The sequence below is a fragment of the Elgaria multicarinata genome, chromosome 11 (genome assembly GCF_023053635.1).
Source record: "Elgaria multicarinata webbii isolate HBS135686 ecotype San Diego chromosome 11, rElgMul1.1.pri, whole genome shotgun sequence".
NCBI lineage: Eukaryota > Metazoa > Chordata > Lepidosauria > Squamata > Anguidae > Elgaria > Elgaria multicarinata.
Window position 1 is genome coordinate 27,021,007 of NC_086181.1, and position 19,935 is coordinate 27,040,941.

The 19,935-nt window shown below is 40.6% G+C and overlaps 1 protein-coding gene across 1 annotated transcript; it reads left to right on the forward strand.

The window, feature by feature from the left end:
* Window positions 1-2,566: 2,566 nt before the first annotated feature.
* Window positions 2,567-15,881, forward strand: LOC134405627 (serine protease 27-like). The gene is made up of 6 exons (XM_063136869.1): window positions 2,567-2,629; window positions 3,223-3,322; window positions 4,177-4,336; window positions 13,080-13,348; window positions 14,517-14,680; window positions 15,708-15,881. Exons 1-6 carry the CDS (start codon window positions 2,567-2,569, stop codon window positions 15,879-15,881), a joined length of 930 nt encoding a protein of 309 aa, XP_062992939.1.
* Window positions 15,882-19,935: the final 4,054 nt, after the last annotated feature.

Here is a 19,935-nt window from a genome sequence, read left to right on the forward strand (position 1 = left end):
GGATTTTTGCTGTTGCCATAATCTGGGTGGTTTCCAATCTACTACCCATGTATACCTCTTTGCTGTCCTGGAATTTCACTTTAGATGTTACAGGTATGTGAAATGAAGAGTGGGGGAGTAGAAAGGCAGGGAGAGACAATAAAAACAGAAGCAAACCAGGAGATGGAAAGGGGGGTGGTTGTATTCCCTGTAGTTTAAATCGCTGATTTCATAATAAACTCCTACTGGCCTGCTAAAGGACTGGATGTTAAGTTTTCCCAGTCAATGCAAGACTACTGGAGCTAACAAGGAAGAAGCAGACTTATGATGACACAAACGATATTATTGAGACACTTCAAAATGATCCAGGTCCCACCTCAAAAGATCCAGGGCACGTGTCAAGGTGTGTCATACCAGAAAAGCATATGCTAGGGAGATCAACTCCTGGGCAAACTCCACATCTGATTCCGTCCACCCTAGGGTCTCTTTAAAATGTTAGTCCCGTCTTCCTTTTAAGGCAATTTTGCAGTTGAATTGGTCAACCTTGCAAAGACTGATCTTTACTTAAAGAAAAAAAGTGACAAATCAAGCAAACCATGGAAGGCCCACCTGTTTTCACTTGGCTTCCCATAAGTAAAAAGTAACCTCAAACAGCCTTCCCCAACCTCTGCTCACCAGATACAGCAATAATGTATCGATCCAGCAAGTTAGCACTGCATTCAATTCATGCGGCTTATTTAAGATGTATGAATAATATTTTAAAATATGGGGAATTTAAGTTTTTTATTAACAGCACAACCCCATACATGCTTCCTTGGAAATACGTCCTATTGTTTCTATTGGCCCTTACTCCCAGATAAGTGTGTATGTCAGAGAAGGCATGTATATGATTACCCTATCATTTAGGGCGGAAGAAACATTGGACCACTAGAGGATAGTGTAGGTTTTAATTATTGAACTCTTTTTTGAGAAAAGTCATTTTGAAGAAGGGAAATGTCATTTTGACTTCTTCTTTTTTAAAAAAAAAAAGCAAAAGAAAAAAGAAATCAGAAGATGGCTCTTTGTTCAAACCAGGAAGCTAATTTATTTGTTCTGAGTATTTGACAAATAGTGCTGTACCATATAAAGAATGCACCAGGGTATTTATAAAGGGCTCTGTGCTTTCCTTCAAGAAACAAACAGCAGCCCAAGGTTAGAGGGTCTTTTCTGACCGACCAAGAAAGAACCAGGTAGGAATTGCAAGGGACAGGAAGGGGCATTTGGATATGTGGGATGCACGGGCAGAGTTCTGAATGGGGGAAACCAGATGTTACATAGAAGATCGAAGGCTGCTGCTGTTTTTATACTGTAGCTTTTATGCTTCTGATGGTTTTTAAATTTTGTATACTTTTAATGTTTACTGTTTTTAGCTTTTGTGAACCACCCAGGGCCTTGCTAGACGAGGCCTTAGCACGCTTTGAGAGCCAGATTCCCTGCTCTGCGTCCAGATGACGCACAGGGGAATCCGGCCCCAGGCCGCACTGAGGCCTCCTCTAACGCGCCATAAGCGAAGTCACTTTTGGCGCGCCTTTTTCGCAGCCCCGGCCTGAGGTCGGGGCTGCGGAACGTCTAGGAAGGTCTGTGGCTTTTTGTAGCTACTCGCTTACTCACGAGTAGCCGCGAAAAGCCACAGACATGACACAGCGCTCATACGAGCGCTGTGCCCATCACACCAGGGGGGGTCGTCCGTCACTGCGCGTCAGCCATCTAGCCATCAACTTATCCCGGCAGGTCTAGCAATTATGATTGGATCTCCCTACATAATTTTTCTCTTTTAAAAGCAGCCACAGCATGGAGAAATAGCAATACTAAGATGAAAATGCCCCTCCTCCAAGGGAGGGGAGGATGGTCTAATGCAAGAGTCGGCAAATTGTGACCCTCCAGAGGTTATTGGACTCCAACTCCAATCAGCCCTAGCCGGCATAATCAATTGTGAAGAATGATGGGAGTTGCAGTCAAGAGAGAAAGGATATTCATCCTTTGGATGTCTGCCCCTATTGGGGCCCAATGGATCCCCACTGCCCACATGCCCTTGGTTTTTTCAGAGTTTGGGGACTTCTTCCAATTTGGTTGGTTTTTTCCTCATCAATTGAATGTTGTGTGAATTGCAGCCACAATTTTCTCAAATTCCAGCTGTAATTAACTGGATTTGCATATTTTCCCACCATAATTTATGTAGATTGTGATAAGGATCCATACAAATTATGCGAATTATGATCAAAATTTGTGCGAATTATGCAAATTGTGGTCACGATTTGTACAACATTCTATTGACGTGGAAAAAATCCTGGAAAATCCATGATCAACCAGACTTGATTCAGTTCAAATCAAGTCAGCTCATGAAGAAGCAAGCCAAAGTCGAAAGAGGCAAATGCGGAAAGGCTCGCAAACTCCACCCTTTGGATGGATTCCTCTGACAACCATGATCTTCAGTACTTTGACAGGAAGAGGGGGGGGATTCCCGGTACCATTTTTGCAAAAAAAAAGTAATTAAAAAAAAGTGCTCTAATGGCAATCAAGCAAGGATGGAAAATTCGTGGCAGGCAAGATGGATTCTGCCGCCAAGACCTCTAAATGCCAGGCAGAGCAAGCGGAAGGACAAAAGACGAAGGTTGGGGGGGAGGGGTGACAATCCACGATGAGCCTGATCATTTGTCAGGTGCATCAACCCTGCACTGTAGGATATCTGTAAAACAACGCACAGTGTGTAGCTTGTCACCCATTGTGGGTTGGTGTGTCAGTGTCATGCCAGTATGGGCTCCTTTGGGTGTTTGGTCAAGCCAGTGCACTCTGCAGGGGTGAAGCCCTGTATCATTAAATAAACAAATAAAGACTATATTTCCAATTCCACTACAGAGTGCAGGTAACCAGTCCTTGAACTATTCATCAAGTGCCATAGATGATGATGGTGGAGATGATTTATTTTCTACTCATGTGTACTTGTTTAGAATACATGAATACTACCAGGAACTTTGACAATACCAATATTCAGAATGGGGGAGATGGGAGGTCTCGGCATGTTGGGGAGAGCCAGGATTTGGGATTCTGCTGGAAACTGGGGAATTCAGGGATTGGGACTTCCTAATTGCCCCGGTCTTTAGAGTCCACCAATCCTACCCTTTCATCTTAGATATGAAGTGTTGTAGCACAGATACCAAAATACATTGAGATAGAAGTAAAGCAGCCATGTTCTGTATCTGACAGGAGCAGAGCCACTCGGACCAGGATACAGAAGAAGTGGCAACCATGCCCATTGTGTTTTCCTTGCTCACTGTATGGCTGCTACAACTGACTTTGATCCAAGGTGAGTGGAGGCAGTGGGGAGCTGCCCAGGGAGATGCAAACTAGCAGAGTCGCTCATTGTGCAGAGGATTCTGCTTAAGCAGAAATGCTGAAATTAAATTCAGCAACCACAATAATGAATTGGAAAGTTGGTGAAGAGAAGCATGTGGTGGACAGGAGCATTCCGAGGGTTGGATCCAGGTTTAGGCATACGAAGAGAAGACCAACTGAAATCAATGAGACATGGCTAACTTGATTTCCATACATTTCAAAGGTTCTAAGTCTGGATTAAATCCCGAGGGAAGTGGAATCCATTAAAGTCAGATACAATTAGGAGAGGATTCCTGGTGAGCGACTTCTGGAACAGATTAGTCAGAATATAGTGCGGGAGAAAATAAAAATACAGAAAGAGATTTCTCAGTTGCCTATATTCTCTGCACATATGTGATAGAGATTGTATGTTAATAAGATAAAACACCTACTTATTGTTTAAGACTTCAATATTTAATTATAACTTTCCCTGCCTATTCCATGTGCTAAAGTAAAAAAATAAATTTAAAAAGCCTGACCCTCTCTTTGGGGTATGACATGCACTTCCAGGGGCGGCAGTTTTACTGAACAAAGTGAGTTTTACTTGTGATTAAGTATTCCTATGATTGGGCCTCAAAATAAGACAATGAATGTTCCTTAATTTGCCAGTATGAAAAACCCCATGACCTAGAAGTATTATTAGTCTTGACCAAAAAATTACATACATCTATTGGCAAGCTAGTTCAAGTTGAGAACTTCTCTTCCCTGACATGCTCCATCTCTTGTAACATTTTAATTTTGTTCAAATTGCAAATCATAATGACACATCCTCTTATGTCTTCTTAGTTTGTGGCGAGCCAAAAATCTCTCCAAAAATAATTGGGGGCCAACCAGCTTCTCCTGGGTCGTGGCCATGGCAAGTCCTCGTTGTTTGTGTCGAGAGGTATTACTGTGGGGGCTCCCTCATAGCTGAACAGTGGGTGTTGACAGCAGCGCACTGCGTTAAGTAAGTAGCAGATATATGTCAATGTGAGGTTTTACAGGAGGATTCATACATGCTGTCCAAGGCCAGATCTATACCATAGTGCACCATATTGCACTACAGCATATTGCACTATGAAAGTGTATGAAAGCGGTCTATAAAAGTCCAGAGCCACACTATTGCTTTATAGAGGTTTTGAAGTGCACTGGCAACGGTTGGGGCCCATTGACACAGACCATCTACCACGTTCATAGTGCTAATATCCTGCTTGGTGTGACTCCAGCCTTTTATATACTGCTTTCATACTGCTTTCATAGTGCAATATCCTGCTTGGTGTAGATGAGGCCACAGAAAACAGTCTGAAAATGGTATATGGAATGTGTCCTGGGCCCAAACTGTTGTCAATACCATTATAACCCATTATAAAGCAGTAGTGGAGATCCTGCTCATGAGTATTAGTGTTTCATTGGCATCACCCTCAAACCTTGTCTCAAGAATCTGTTTTGTGCCAGATGAAGGAGCAGAACCATAGGCATCAAAGCCTGCTGAAATCATGGATAGTTCCCTGGGTGGCTATAGAAGAGAAAAAGCATTTGCATATGTGCTTCTTCCATTGATTCGGGAACTACAGAAACATGCCCAGTCATCTAGCCAGTCAGTAAATTGACCAGTATAGACCTTTGATGAGAAGTATGTCCAGATCCTGAACAGTTCCCATCCAACAAGTTTAGAGACCACCTGGGTTCCTCTTCCAATAACTTTTCCTTTGTATGCCTGTCACGAATTATATCCCACTGTATAGTGTTTGCAATGTAAAGTTTGCTCAGTTTAACTTGAGAAGCCAGGAGCTTCCCTGACCTTTTTCTGAGCTTAACCTCAGAGCCACTGAGTTTTTATAGAAACATGTAAATACCCAGCTATTACATGTAAATACCCAGGCCGGTTCTACACTAGTCTTATAACGTTGCTAGTGTCCCTTTCTAACGTGGCTCTCTGTATCGGTTGTCTGTAGCTATAACGTTACAGCAGGGCACATGGTTCAATCCCTTCGTTGCTGGATTTGCTCCACCCACTGCCTGCCTCATTTCTAGCTGGCAAAGCAGAGCAAGGCATAAGCACACACAAACTCCCTCCCTCCCAAAACATCTTAACCCAAGTCCCAGGGAATTGCCTGAGCGCACAGGAGCCAGCCCCTTTGCTGAAGCTAAGCTGGGACGGCTCTGGTGAGGATTTGGATGGCAGACCACACTGAAAGCTTTTTGCAGCCGCCGCTGGTCATGAGTTTTGGACTTTGGAACCTTGTTAATTTTCCTGCAGGGAGCTACAGCTCCTTTGCAAAGAGGGGGAAAATGTTTTTTTAAAAAAATCATCGTCAGTGACTGCACAGTATAAGGCTGGTGTAATTTATCTGCTATAGCAGATAAGATAGCAAACGGGGAAAGGAAGGAGAACAGGAAGTGGGCGGAGCAAACCCTGCAGCTCTGAGAAACGGACAGGAAAATTAACGATTGAACAGGGCACATGGAGCTGCAGCCACGCTGGAACTAAGAAACAGAAACTGTAAGTACGACTCATTTACAACATTGGAGACCCGGGTCACGTGACGCTATGCGTCACAGTAACCCATTAAAAACGTTATAATAACACCAGTGTAGATTCCCACCCAGCCACTGCCCAGCTATCTTGCCAGGCAGTGAATTGACCAATATAGTACCTTGGTGAGAAATATCACCAGATCCTCAAATGTTCCCATCTATCAGGCAAGTCATCAGGTATAGAAACTACCTGAGCACCTCTCAGGACTATGTGCTTCTACCATTGATATGGAACAATAGAAAAACGGAACTATGGAAACGTTACTTTTGTATATCCCGATTTAATTATATCCCCATTTATAGTATTTGCCATTTTTTAAAATAGTTTTTATTCTTTTCAAAACTTAAACATACATCAATACAATAACAAAAAAACCAACATAATACTGAAATGCTGAATAACCTTAATAACATATTTTCTAATTTAATGTGTTAACATAGTCATACTTAACATAAAAGTGCACCCCGGGATCTATTCCTGTTCCAAAATCTCATTGTTTCTTCTGGAGGTGGTTTCCTACTCCCCTTAGATAAACCAAATTCTAGGAACTGTTTCCATATTCCCTCGAAGTCATTCGTTTTTGTTATTCTTCTTCTCAATTTTATATTACATGTTAATTTAACATTAATAGCAATGTCCCATATCTCTTTATACCAATCTTCTGTATGGTAATCCCCTTGAACCTTCCAGTTCCTAGATATCATTAACCTTGCTGCCGTCAGCAAATTTGTTATCAATTCTTTTATCTCTTTATTACAGTTTAATTCGCCATGTAATGATAACAATGCCACTATAGGTGTCCCTTCAATCTCCATTCCTACAATTTCTTTTATCTCATTAAACACCATTTTCCACAATTTTTGAACAAATTCACATTTATTTATTTTATTTAATCTCACCGGGGTTAGATACCACCTCCATATAATCTTATAATAATTTTCTTTTATCCTCACAGACATATTTCTCAACACTCTTTGTTTCCATATTCCCTCCCAGCTCTGTTGCCCTTTCTGTCTCCCCCTTCCCAAATAATATTCTATATATTTCACTCGTTAACCCTTTTATCACTTTATTTTCCCCTTTCTCCATTTCTTTTTTTAAGATCAGCTCCTCAAATTTCGTAGTCACTCTACACTATCCTTTAGCCATTTCTTCGTCCATTGTTCTAATTGAAAATAATTTAACCACGATAAATTTTTCTCCTTTAGTGCCTCCTCTAAGTCTTCTTGAGTATTCATCTTTCCTAGTCAATCTTTTAGCTTCATTATATTCCTCTCTATTAAAGTTTTCCCCAACTTATTTTTTAAATTTCCTGGAAAATTCTGTAGCATTATCACTGGTGTTATTGGGGAAATACTTGGAAGTAAATCCTTTTTGTATACACACCATATTTCCCAGTGATTTTTTAAAAGGGGGTTCTCTATTTCTTCCCACCATTTTTTATTATATTCTCAGAAAAATATATTTTCTAATTTCCATTCTTTATCTTCTCACTTTCTATCCTCCAACCAACTTAAATCTCCTAATCCTATCATACTTTCTACTACGTGTCTCAACCTATTAGCTACGTAATATAGTTTTAAGTTTGGGAGTCCTAACCCTCCTTTTTTTCTTTTTCTTTTTTTGCATTATACACCACCTTTTTAAATTTATTCTTGCTTTCCTATCACCATTGCAAAAATTATATAAAATATTTTGCCAACTTTTTAATTCTTTTTCAGATTTTCTTATTGGTAACATTCTATTGGTGACAGACTTGACCTTGGGGGAGCTAGGGGTGGCGACAGCTGACAGAAAGCTCTGGCGTGGGCTGGTCCATGAAGTCACGAAGAGTCGGAAACGACTGAACGAATAAACAACAACAAACATTCTAAATACAAAATTTACCTTTGGTAAAATCCTCATTTTTACTAAAGCTATTCTTATCCAAGATAAATTTAGCCTTTTATATTTTTCTAATTTATCCATAACTTCTTTTTTCAAATTATTTAGATTTTCTTTTTCTAAATCATCTAATTTTTTTGTAATTTTAATTCCCAAATATTTAATCATTTCTTTAATTTTCATATTCTTCTCTTTACTTTCCCAATCTTTCCTTTCCTTTTTATTATAATTAAATAGCATCATTTCTGATTTTGTCCAATTTATTCTTAATCCAGTCACTTCTTCAAACTCCCTCAGATGGTATTTTATTCTTTCCATTTTCTCCAATAGATTCTTAATTGTCAACAATGTATCATCTGCAAACATTTTTATTTTTATTTTTTTGTTACATCCTACTCCCTCAATGTTAATATCATCTCTTATCACGTTCGCCAATAGTTCTATGATTAATACAAATAAGACCAGCGAGAGCGGGCGTCCTTGTCTTGTTCCTCAGGCCAGTTGTATCTTTTCTGTAACTCCATCGTTTATCACTACTGAAGCTGTTTTGTGAGTATAATTGTCCAATTAAACCTTTGAATCTATCTTCAAACCCCATCTTTTCTATTATCATCTTTAGTGTTAGCCAGATCTCATAATCAAACGCCTTAAATATATCCAAAGCTATTATTCCTGCTTTTATCTTTGTTTTTAACCCCTGTACTACATTTAAAGCTCTTCCAACTAAATTGTGCATTTGTCTTCCCGCTATAAATCCACACTGATCCTCCCCAATATAATTACCTATAACTGTATTCATCCGCCTTGCCATTATAGCTGATAAAATTTTAGCATCCTGATTTATTAAAGAAATAGGTCTGTAAGAGTCTGGGACTGTTAAGTCCTTATCCGGATTTGGAATTAATATAATTAGTGATTGTTCCCACGACGGTGGTATCTTATCTCCTTCTATTATCCCATTATACAATTTCAATAATTTTGGTACCAATGTTTTTAAAAACGTTTTATAGCACTCCGATCCCAACCCATCTATACCAGGGGATTTACCCCCTTTCAATTTATCAATAGCTTCTTCTGATTCCCTTTGAGAAATATATCTTTCCATTAAATCTTTATCTTCCCCTATCAGACCCTTCTTTATATGTTTATCTATATAATTCTCCATCTTTATCTCCATTGTGTCCTTTTCTCTGTATACTTCTAGATAAAATTCTTGAAATATCTTTATTTTCCCTTTCATAATACTACATGGCTTTCCTAATTTATCTTTAACTATCCCTATCAAATTCTTTGACTTTTCCTTTTGTGTGATTCTCACCAGCACCTTAGAGTTTTTATTACTATTCTCAAAATACTCTCTTTTCATGTAAATCAAATTCTTCTGTACTTCTTCTAAATTCCTATTTTCTAATTCTTTCTTTTTTGCTTGTAATTCTATCAGGATTTGTTTATTTCTACTTTGCAAATACTCTCTTTCAAGCTTCTTAATTCCATCCTCTAAATTTCTCTGTATTTCCTCTTGTTGCCTCTTTAAATTACATGTTTCTTTAATACAAATCCCCCTAGCCACAGCCTTCATTGTATCCCACAATACTGATGGGGAACATTCCCCATTCTCATTAATTTCCCATATTTCCAATAATTCTTTCCGCATTTTATCTACCACTTTATCATATTTTAATATTCTGGTATTTAACTTCCATCTATTCGCTTCCCTATAGTCTCTTTTTACTTTAATATCTAAGCTTACCAGTGCATGGTCAGTTACTTTGATTACCCCTAATCGTGTGTTACAAACCTTTGTTGCTAAGTCTTTTGAAACAAAAATATAATCTATCCTGGAGAAAGTTTTGTGAATTGGAGAATAATAAGTATATCCAGGTTCCCCCATTCTTGTTAAACGCCATGCATCAATATAATCCTTTTCTTTTATCATTTTATTTAAAATTATAATATTATTTTAATATTAATTGTAATATTATGTACATTGATGGTGCTATATAAATAAATAAATAATAATAAATATTTCTCCTTTCATAAACAGTAGGGTTGGACCTGTCTACCCTATTATCCATGACCATATTAAAATCTCCAGCCAATATAACATATCCTTTTTTAAATCCCTCTGTTTCCCTAAATAGTTCTTTATAAAACTCTTTTTGTCTCTCATTAGGGGCATAAATATTAATTAAAGTATAATAATTGCCTTCCAATTGCCCTTGTATCATAATATATATCCCTTTTTCATCTTTTTTTACTCTTTAATACATTGAATCCACTTTTCTTCAAAATAATTATAGCCACCCCATATTTTTTTGAGGTCTCCAAGGACTTTTCATACCACACTGACCACTTTAGATGTAATTCATTTGCACCTTCTTTAGCTTGAGGTGTTTCCTGTAGAAAGATAAAATGGGCCCCTTCTTTATTTAATAATTGTTTAATCCTCTTCCTTTTAACAACTGCCCCCAAACCTTTGACATTGAGTGTTGAGATTCGTATCTTCTTATCCATAATGTTTTTGTTTAATTTCTTGTAGATCCCTTGTGCTCACCCACATTATTATCAAAACCATGAAAACAAACTTACAACAACTAACAAATACAATTTTTATTCCTGCCCCTCCCCTTCTCACCCTTAATCCCCCTCCCTCCCCTCCCCTCTCCCCCTCTTTCCCCCCCTTTACTGCTCCGTTGGTGACACACCCCGGTCATGGCTATCAACCTTTAAAGGGGGGGAGGTAGAACCCACAGTCCTGATGCAGCAAGCCTCTTACTCATTATTTATTTTTATTATCTCCTTCCCCGCCCCGCACTTTTTAAAAATTTATTAAACCTTTACATCCCACTTGGGCCAGGACTTTCCTCTTCTCCTCCTTCCGGCTGAGTTGACAATTCTTCATCCAGCCCCAGATTTCTCAACAGAGCCATTCCCTGTTCCAGAGATGTTACTCTGTGCTGTCTTCCATCTCGCATAAATCTCAGGAACACCGGATAACTTCCAAATGGATCAGCCTCAGTTCATGTTGATGAAATTTAATACTGTGCTGAGTTATTTGTTGCTGATTCACATCCACTTGATTTGATATTTGCTTGAGTTCTGTTTTGGTCTTTGCCAGATCCTTCTCAACTTTTGCTACTGATATTTGAAGCTTTTGTATATTTTTAATAACTTCTTCTTTAATCATTCTCATTTCCTGGAGCAATGCGTCATTATTACTTTTGATAAATTCCATCATCTTAGTATGAGATTCATCAAGTGCTGATTTTGGCTCAGTACCAGCTTTGGCCGCCATCTTGTCGCTTTCTGTTGTCAAGTCGTTTGAATCTTGTGCACTCCCACTCTCTTCCCCTTCCTCTTTTTTTGTTAATCTGGCCACAGACTTGTCAGAGGGATGTGTTTTAGTTCTGGTCCAAATTGGTTTGGTTCTGTTTTTATTTTTTCTCAGCATAAGCTTCCCGTTGCTCTTTCACAGTTGCACGACCCCTCCTTTGCCTCTATAAATAATGTTAGAGCGACTAATTTGTTTTTTCTGACTCTCCTTGAGATAGAGAGTGATTTAATTCCACTTAGGCCTCATCTACACCAAGCAGGATATTGCACTATGAAAGTGGTATGTAAAAGGCAGGAGCCGCACCGAGCAGGATATAGTGGTATGAAAGCAGTATATGATATGTGCCAATGGGCCCCAACAGTTGTTAGTGCACTTCAATACCACTATAAAGCAGTAGTGTGGCTCCTGCCTTCTATATACTGCTTTCATAGTGGAATATCCTGCTTGGTGTAGATGAGGCCTTAGAGTCTCTGCATTCCTTTAGAGTTATTTATTATATGCAAGACCCCCCTTACGAAAAGCAAAAGTGAAAGTAAAGATTATTATTCATTTCCTGAGCTCTCCGGGGGACGTCTCTACTTTCCCAGATACACAGAGATTTCATAAATCTTTTGGTAAAGTTTACTCACAGCTTATGCCGATCAAATGTAGATAATTGCACTTCTAGGCTTAACCCATCAAGAGCTGAGAAGAAGTCCTACCGCTCCATTAGACTGTTAGGCTCCGCCCCCCAGTATTTGCCATATAAAGCCAGGTAGATTTACCTTCAGAAGCATGGAAATTCCTTGTATTTTTCAAACTATTGTTCTGTTTGCTCAGCCTCATCCAAAGCCCAGATGCAAAGGCACTGAGGCAGGATCTTCACTTTTTGTAACAATTTTGAAGTTGGGGCCCATGTGACATTCCATATACCATTTTCAAAGGGTTATATTCTGCTTGGTGAGTTCTGGCCTGAGTCTTTTTTTGCTCTTTGTCCTGAAACCTAGAAATCTCTTGATTTCAGACACTTAATTTTTGCTTTGGCATCTCTTCCATTCATGGTTTCAGCTCAGCTCCATGTTTAACTGTGTCTCCAAGAAGGTTCTTCATGGTCCCTTCCCACCATGATCCCCCTTACTCCACTCTGGCACCTATCCAATTTTCCAGGGCCTCTGTCTTTCCATTGTTTTCTTGAACCACTTTGTTTCCTTGTCTGCCTAGATGGGTCCATTGTCCTTGTACACCCATAGCAGCAGCTTTACCCCATTGCCAAAGCTCCCACTGAGTAAAAAACCAAGCCCCATATGTTTAAGTAACATGTCTAAACCTGTAGGGCCATTCAAGGAGCCTCTCACCTCCATTTGAGTGCAGTGGTAGCATTCAGTGGCAGTGCCACAAGAAAAAATGCACTGTGGTGGTGTCCTACCTCTCCGCACCTTGCCAATCTTGAGAAAAGCACAACCACTTCAACCACCTTTTAAATCCTTTTGGGGTAAGCATGTTCCTAGAAACTCACCTCCTTGCCTCCTTTTCCCGAGTCTCCTTGACCCCCTCTGTGTCTATCATTTTCTTCAGTGTATGTCAGGTCTTATAGAAACCCCCTTTTTAAGGCTTCCCATTTTAAAGTTCTCTTTTGTATCAAATTTTGGTTGTTCCTATGTGGTTTGGTGAACAAAAACAAACCTAGAGGTGAAATGGAATGCAGCACAATTTCAGACACCAGTGGTGAATATTCCTACCCAACCCTACCAATATCCTACCAATATCCCTACCCAACGTTATTAGGATATTGGATTGTTCTGCCAAACAGATGAATTTCCACTCATTGAGCTCCCATGTTTAATGTAGTTTCACTATCAGCCAAGGCAGGGTGTAAATAGGGGGGAGGGGGGCTGAGGTCTTGCACATTTCACAGAAACAATAAATAGCCCCAGCTTTGCAAGCTCTTGCTGCATTTGGCTCTTGTGTTCACAGGTGTAATAATACTTCTGATTATAAAGTCCTGCTGGGTGCCTATCAGCTCTCAAAGCCCTCAGATAGTGAGATACGTTCTGATGTGGAGCAGATTGAAATCCATCCTGACTACTATCCTTTCATCTCTGCGGATATTGCTTTGGTTAAACTGAAGGCTCCTGTGGAATTCACTGACTACATCCACCCCATCAGCCTGCTACACTCTTTGGAAGAAGTCCCCATGGATGCAGACTGCTGGGTCACTGGATGGGGAGACATTAAATATAATGGTGGGTAATTCTCTTTCCAGTGTTCACTCAGACTCTGCTGATGTTCAGATCATCAATTATGGTGTTTTACAATAGGAGGGGGGACAGCTGCCTTCCCCAAGGTCCTTACGGGCCTTAGCTAGACCTACCTGTTATTACGTGACAGAGGGGTGAAGATCTTGCACAGTTTTTATTACGAGATTCCCCCTCTGTTTACACACAATGCGAGACGATCTCAGAGGAAAAGGCGTTGCACCCGCCATTTTGTTTTGTTTTTTTAATTGAGAAGATGCAGACAAGTGCTCGTGGAGAAAAGGTAAGTATTTCTTTAAAAAAACACCATATTTCCCCCGCTCACCCCACCCCACCCCACCATGGGCTCAGTGCTCCTGAGGTGCTCTTCGCCCTGTGCACGGGACCCGGCTCCTCACGATGAACCGGGACGAACCATTATGCCTGGCCACACATTCCATGGCCTCAGGCTCAGCCCGGGACCGTGGAGAAACCGGGCTCAAAGGGTAGGGCAAGATCCCCAGGCAAGGGGATCTTCCCATCATAACCCATCCAAACAGGCCAGGAGGAGCACATGTGAGAGTTACAAGAGGGAAGCTGCCCAAAATAGCTGGCCTGTCATGAGTGGTCTCCAAAGTCTTCAGAGAAAAGGGGGCTTTCGGGGAGGTCTGTGAAGGAAGAGATGGAGTGGCAATGGAAGGTGTTCAGGGATGGAGTTCCAGATGCAATATGGGGAACAAGGAAGAAAGGTCAGACATGCCTGGGGGAGAAAGAAACCTTCAGATGGAGAAGCATGGAGTGATATATTTATAGTGATACTGAAGCACACTGACGACTGTTGGGGCCCATTGACACATGCCATATACCGCTTTCATATCACTTTCATCGTGCTATATCCTGGTTGGTGTAGATGTGTTGTGGGCCCCAACACTTGTCTGTGCACTTCAGTCCCACTATAAAGCAGTAGTGTAGATCCTGCACGGCACTTCCATACCGCTATAAAGCAATAGTGTGGCTCCTGCTTTTTATATGCCACTTTCATACGTCTTTCATACTGGAATACCCTGCTTGGTGTAGATGAGCCCTGTATGTCCTTCCATAGTGCACCCATTGCTCCAATGATGTATTTTTCCTCCCTCTGCATTTCAAGTCAACATTCCAGTTTTCTCTCCTACAGTGAGTTTGCCAGATCCCCAAACCCTCCAGGAACTGAAGGTACCACTCATAAACCGGTCAGCCTGCAACGATCTCTTTAACAGTGATGATGACAATCCCATGGATCCTGTCAAGCCTGGAATGCTGTGCGCTGGTTATGCAGAAGGAGGGAAGAATGCCGCCGAGGTACAATGTTCCATAACATGTCCTTCATACAGGCATTCCCTGTGGTGAAACACCAGAGAGTAATGCTAGTGCAATCCTAGAGTGGCCAGATGCACACACAAAAATGTTCAGAAATACACAGTTGAGGAATTCTAAGAATTCAGGCCTCCTTCCTTTTCTGAGAAGAGAGCAGCTGCCATTTAAAATGGAATATGGATTAATTAAACTGAAATGGATTATATGAATAAAGCCCTTAGCCATTTCTTTCTGCATTTGGTGTAGCTGGATGATGGTACATCTCCATTTTTCAAGTTCTCAAAAGTTTATTATTATGGATGATGATGATGATGATGATGATGATGATGATGATGATGATGATGATGATGATGATGATGATCTAAGGTTGTCACCAAATAAAATTAAATCTTGGTCAATTGATCACATCGTCTGCGTGCAAGAGAAGAGGCACCCTCTTCTTCTCTTGGACACAGGAGTGAATGCCTCTTCTAAAGTCAAACTTGTTGACCACATTTTGTATAAAAAAATAGTTTACAACTTTTCCAGCCATTCTTTGATTAGATGGGTGGGTGGATGGATGGATGGATAGATGGATTGATACCCCATTTTTCTGTCTAAAAATGGCATTCAATGTGGCTTAAAGAAACAATTAAACTTGGTTAAAACTATAGAAGAGTACATTAAAATACAATAAAACATAAAAATTACAGAATAAAAACAGCACACAACCCAACAGACCCACACCTAAGGCCTTCCTAAATAAAGTGGTCATTGCCTGCCAGTGGAAGGACAGCGAAGAGGCCCTCTCTCAAGTCACCACCAAAGGGTTGTGAGGAACATATTCCAGATGTGGGTGACAGGGGGGCTGAGATAATGTTGCCTTGCCTATGATCACCTTCCCAGTATGTGTCTGAAGGGAGGTAGAACATTTATTCCAGACCCCTCACGTGCTCTGTATACTGAATCTAAGCTCAGAGTGTTTAAAATCTGTTGTCACTCATGTGCTATCTCCCATCGTCTCTCTCTGCAGGGGGACTCCGGTGGACCCTTGGTTTGCAAACGTGAAGGAGGTTGGACTCAAGTTGGGGTTGTGAGTTTTGTAATACGGAGTACTGAGCCCAAAGGCCCTGGTGTCTACACTTCAGTATCTGCCTATTTCAAGTGGATTCAAGCAACGACTGGTGCCCTGCAAACAGCTCCATGATGACGAAAACCTCCACGACGACTGCTAATGGGGTGGGAAGAATGGTGGATGGCACAACACCTCCACTGTGACCCTCCTCTTGCTCTCCTTTGCACTATCCCTCCTGTGACATTCCTCTTGATGCCTCTTGTGCCATGTCTTCCTGTGACTCTCTTCTTTCAGCCTGCTAACTAACTGCATGGAATATCATCATGCAGGTTCCCGGTGCGACTCTGTTTAAGTATGTCCAAAATGACCACTTGCAACAGGGTACAGATTCAGGGACCCATACCACCAACAGCCATCTGCCTGATTAATTTGGGTGCATCTGGATTGATCATTTAAATCTTTATAAAACAATTTGGTCATGGATAAAGTGCTATGGGTTATTCCAAAAAAAAGAAACCTGGGCATTAATACTTGGAGAAAAAGCTTAGAATGTTTCATCCACCCCTGGACTCTGGTCAGGAGCCAGGACAATTAGGATAGATCTACATTATGCTAAAGGTAATATTTTAGTCAATAATAATAATAATAATAGTAATAATAACGATAATCATCCTTGAGATTTTGAGAACAATCCCAACATCCCATTTTGAATGGCAGGAAGGGGTTACAATGCTTTGGGGGTGTCCTCCATCAGCCTCCACTTGCTGAAAACAATGCCATTGGAGTGGGGCTCCATTACCACCACAGAGGTGGAAAGTTACTACAGGCTAAGCAGATCAGTTACTACTTCTGCTCAGTAGATCAGAAGGAAAGCTATGCAAACGGTCATTCTTGGGTGGGCCAGAACCAGTGATGGAGCATCCAGATCCAAAGCTCCTCTGTTCCAAGAGCAGCTAATTTTGGCCCCACATTTGCAAATTTGAAGCTGCCCACAAAATTCCTTCCTATTATGACCCATGGGAGGAACATTTTTTAAAAAAACCTGTTCCACCCAGAAAAAGAAAAAGAACAGACACACCCAAAGACCATTCACCTTGGCTGTTGTAAACCAGCATGGCTGTGAAGGAGGTGGTAGATTCATATCATCATTCTCCCTGATTGCTCTGTCACTTTTATACTTCTAAAATATGAGATTCAAGGAGATTTCTTCATCCAATACACATAATTTCACATCATCAATAAAATTTTATGCAATCATTGTTTTACTTCTTTCAATCTTTGCATGATAATTTCTTCTTTGTCCTCTCTTTCATTATTTCTATATTATTATGTAAGATCAGTTTTAGAAACTGAACATGTAGAATGATTAAAGGCTCATCAAAATGGCCAATTGGACCAGCTTCCCAGTTGTTGTTCTTGTTGTTTTTCATTTCCCTTGAGTAAATACCTTGTTTGAGAACTTTTGCACACCATCAGTTCGAAGCATAATTGAAATATTTAGCTAGATTCTCGCAATATCTCAATGAAACATAAAGAAGGAGATTGTGCATTCTTGTATCTTGTTCTTGTATATTTCACTTCTGACACAATTTCCGCTATCGAATCCTCTCCAATTTACAATCAGGTCAAGATACATTAGTGTTATGTACATTCCCATCTGACACTTCACAGACGAAAATAGGAACATGCTTGTGAATCAATAACATCCTTATTCTTGCACTATCATGTCTGCCCTAACAAATCACCTCCATTCCTTTACACAGTCTGACCTTTTCCTGCTGTATCCCACACAGTGGTTTGGTGGAGCTAAGGCCTCATCTACACCAAGCAGGATATTGCAGTATGAAAGTGGTATATAAAAGGCAGGAGCTTTATAGCAGTATTGAAGTGCACTGACAACTGTTGGAGCCCATTGACGCATGCCATATACCGCTTTCATACCGCTATATCCTGCTTGCTGTGGCTCCTGCCTTTTATATACTGCTTTCATAGTGCAATATCCTCCTTAGTGTAGATGAGGCCTAGGTCTTACAGGGTCATAGCCCATACTTTTTGATTAGAAGGAGCAATTATGACAAATGCTAAACCCTCACAGTAACTTAGGGGAAATGGGATTTTGCAGGGGAGGGGGAATTGTTGTGAGTTATCCCTGTTCTAATCCAAAGTATTTTGGTCATGAATGGACAATTAAGACCCATTACTTTTACAAAAGTTTTGCTCCTGGTAGAGATGAAAACTTCTGGAACTGGTTTATTGATATGGCTCAACAAAATCGCATGAATATGTGGAATCTCCTTGGGGGCATGGCTATGGGGACTATCATGAGCACCTGCCTTGCAAGATGTACCACTACACCACTGGCTCCATAGCCTAAACTACACCAAGCAGGATAGAGCACTATGAAAATGGTATATGGTATGTGTTAATGGGCCCCAACAGTTGTCAGTATACTTCAGTACCACTAATAGTGTAGATCCTGCAGTGCACTTCAATGTATACTTTTGTATACTTTTTAATGTTCACTGTTTTTAACTTTTGTAAACCGCCCAGAGAGCTTCAGCTATGGGGCAGTATATAAATTTAATAAGTAAATAAATAAATAGCCACTATAAAGCAGTAGTGTGGCTCCTGCCTTTTATATACCACTTTAATAGTGGAATATCCTACTTGGTGTAGATGAGCCCTAGAGTGGTGTCATTAAAGATAATAATAATAATAATAATAATAATAATAATAATAATAATAATAATTCATTTTCTTACCCACTTTTCCCTCTGGATCGTGGCGGGGTACAACACAAATACAAAACACCATAAAATACATATAGGATTAAAAACGTATAAATCTAAAAATCTACTACACTGGCCAATTCTCAGTCAAAAGAGCAAAGACTATTTATAGAGTGAAGGTGAAGTATTTCGACCTGATGCTCCAGATTGAGTTTGCTTTTTTTTTTACTGCCCTCTCAGGTAATAAAATGCAGACTCTCTGGGCTCATCTACACCAAGCAGGATATTCCACTATGAAAGTGGTATGAAAGCAGTATATAAAAGGCTAGGAGCCACACTACTGCTTTATGGCGGTATTAAAGTGCACTGACAACCGTTGGGGCCCATTGACACATACCATATACCGCTTTCATACCACTCTGTCCTACTTGTTGTGACTCCTGCCTTTCCTATACTGCTTTCATACCACTTTCATAGTGCAATATCCTGCATGGTGTAGAGGAGCCCTTTGTCTGGGGTAACAGCTTTGGGGGCAGGCAAGGGTTAAGGATTCAGCCAGAGAATCATTTCCAGTTTGCCCAGATTTGTTTCATGGTTGCTGCTACACCTAAACTGTAAAACATCTTTGCAAAAGCATCAGATGGACTTTGGATCGTGATCTAACTGTTCCTGGGAAACAGAGCCTTCACAGCTTCTTGCTGGGAGGGACCAAGGTGGAATTTTAAAAGGCCATAGCATGTTGGCACTGACAGGGTTGGTCACAACTCAAACAATGGGATGTGGTTCCCAATGCACTTCCTTGAGATAAGAAGTGCTTATTAACACAGCAGGCAACTATTGACATCTGAAGTGATCTTACGTGGAGCAGCCACAGGTGAGAGGTAGGAAAGCTTCTCAACTTTCACCAAGAATGATTTTCCCCAACTTAATCGTTGTAGTTGACTTGGGCCCTTGCTACACCTGAGGATTATCCCAGGAAAATGGAGGGATTGTCCCTGCCTGTTCCCAGGATCCGCTGTGTGTCATTTGGATGCACAGGGATGATTCCGGGACAATCCGGGGCGGGGGGAGGCAGGTGTAGTAATGGCCTCAGAACTTACAATTTTCCACAATCGTAAGTTCTGGGAAATCACTCATGAGAAACTTTGAAATAATGTGATTTAAAAAAACCTTTAGTTGGTTTCTATGTGTATAAGGGGCATCTGAGGATATTGGGGGTGGGTTAAAGGGCAGCCCTGTAGCCTTCCTTGTTAGGTGAGCAGCTTCTTTCACTTGTGGTCTGTCCCAGTGTCCTGATTCTCATGAACTGAACTGCTTTGGTAATGACAGAGAGCCCCTGAGCTTTATAGAAATATTGAAGTGCACTGTCAACTGTTGCCGCCCATTGACACATTCCATATACCGCTTTCATACCACTTTCATAGTGTTATAGCCTGCTTGGTGAAGACGTGTCATGG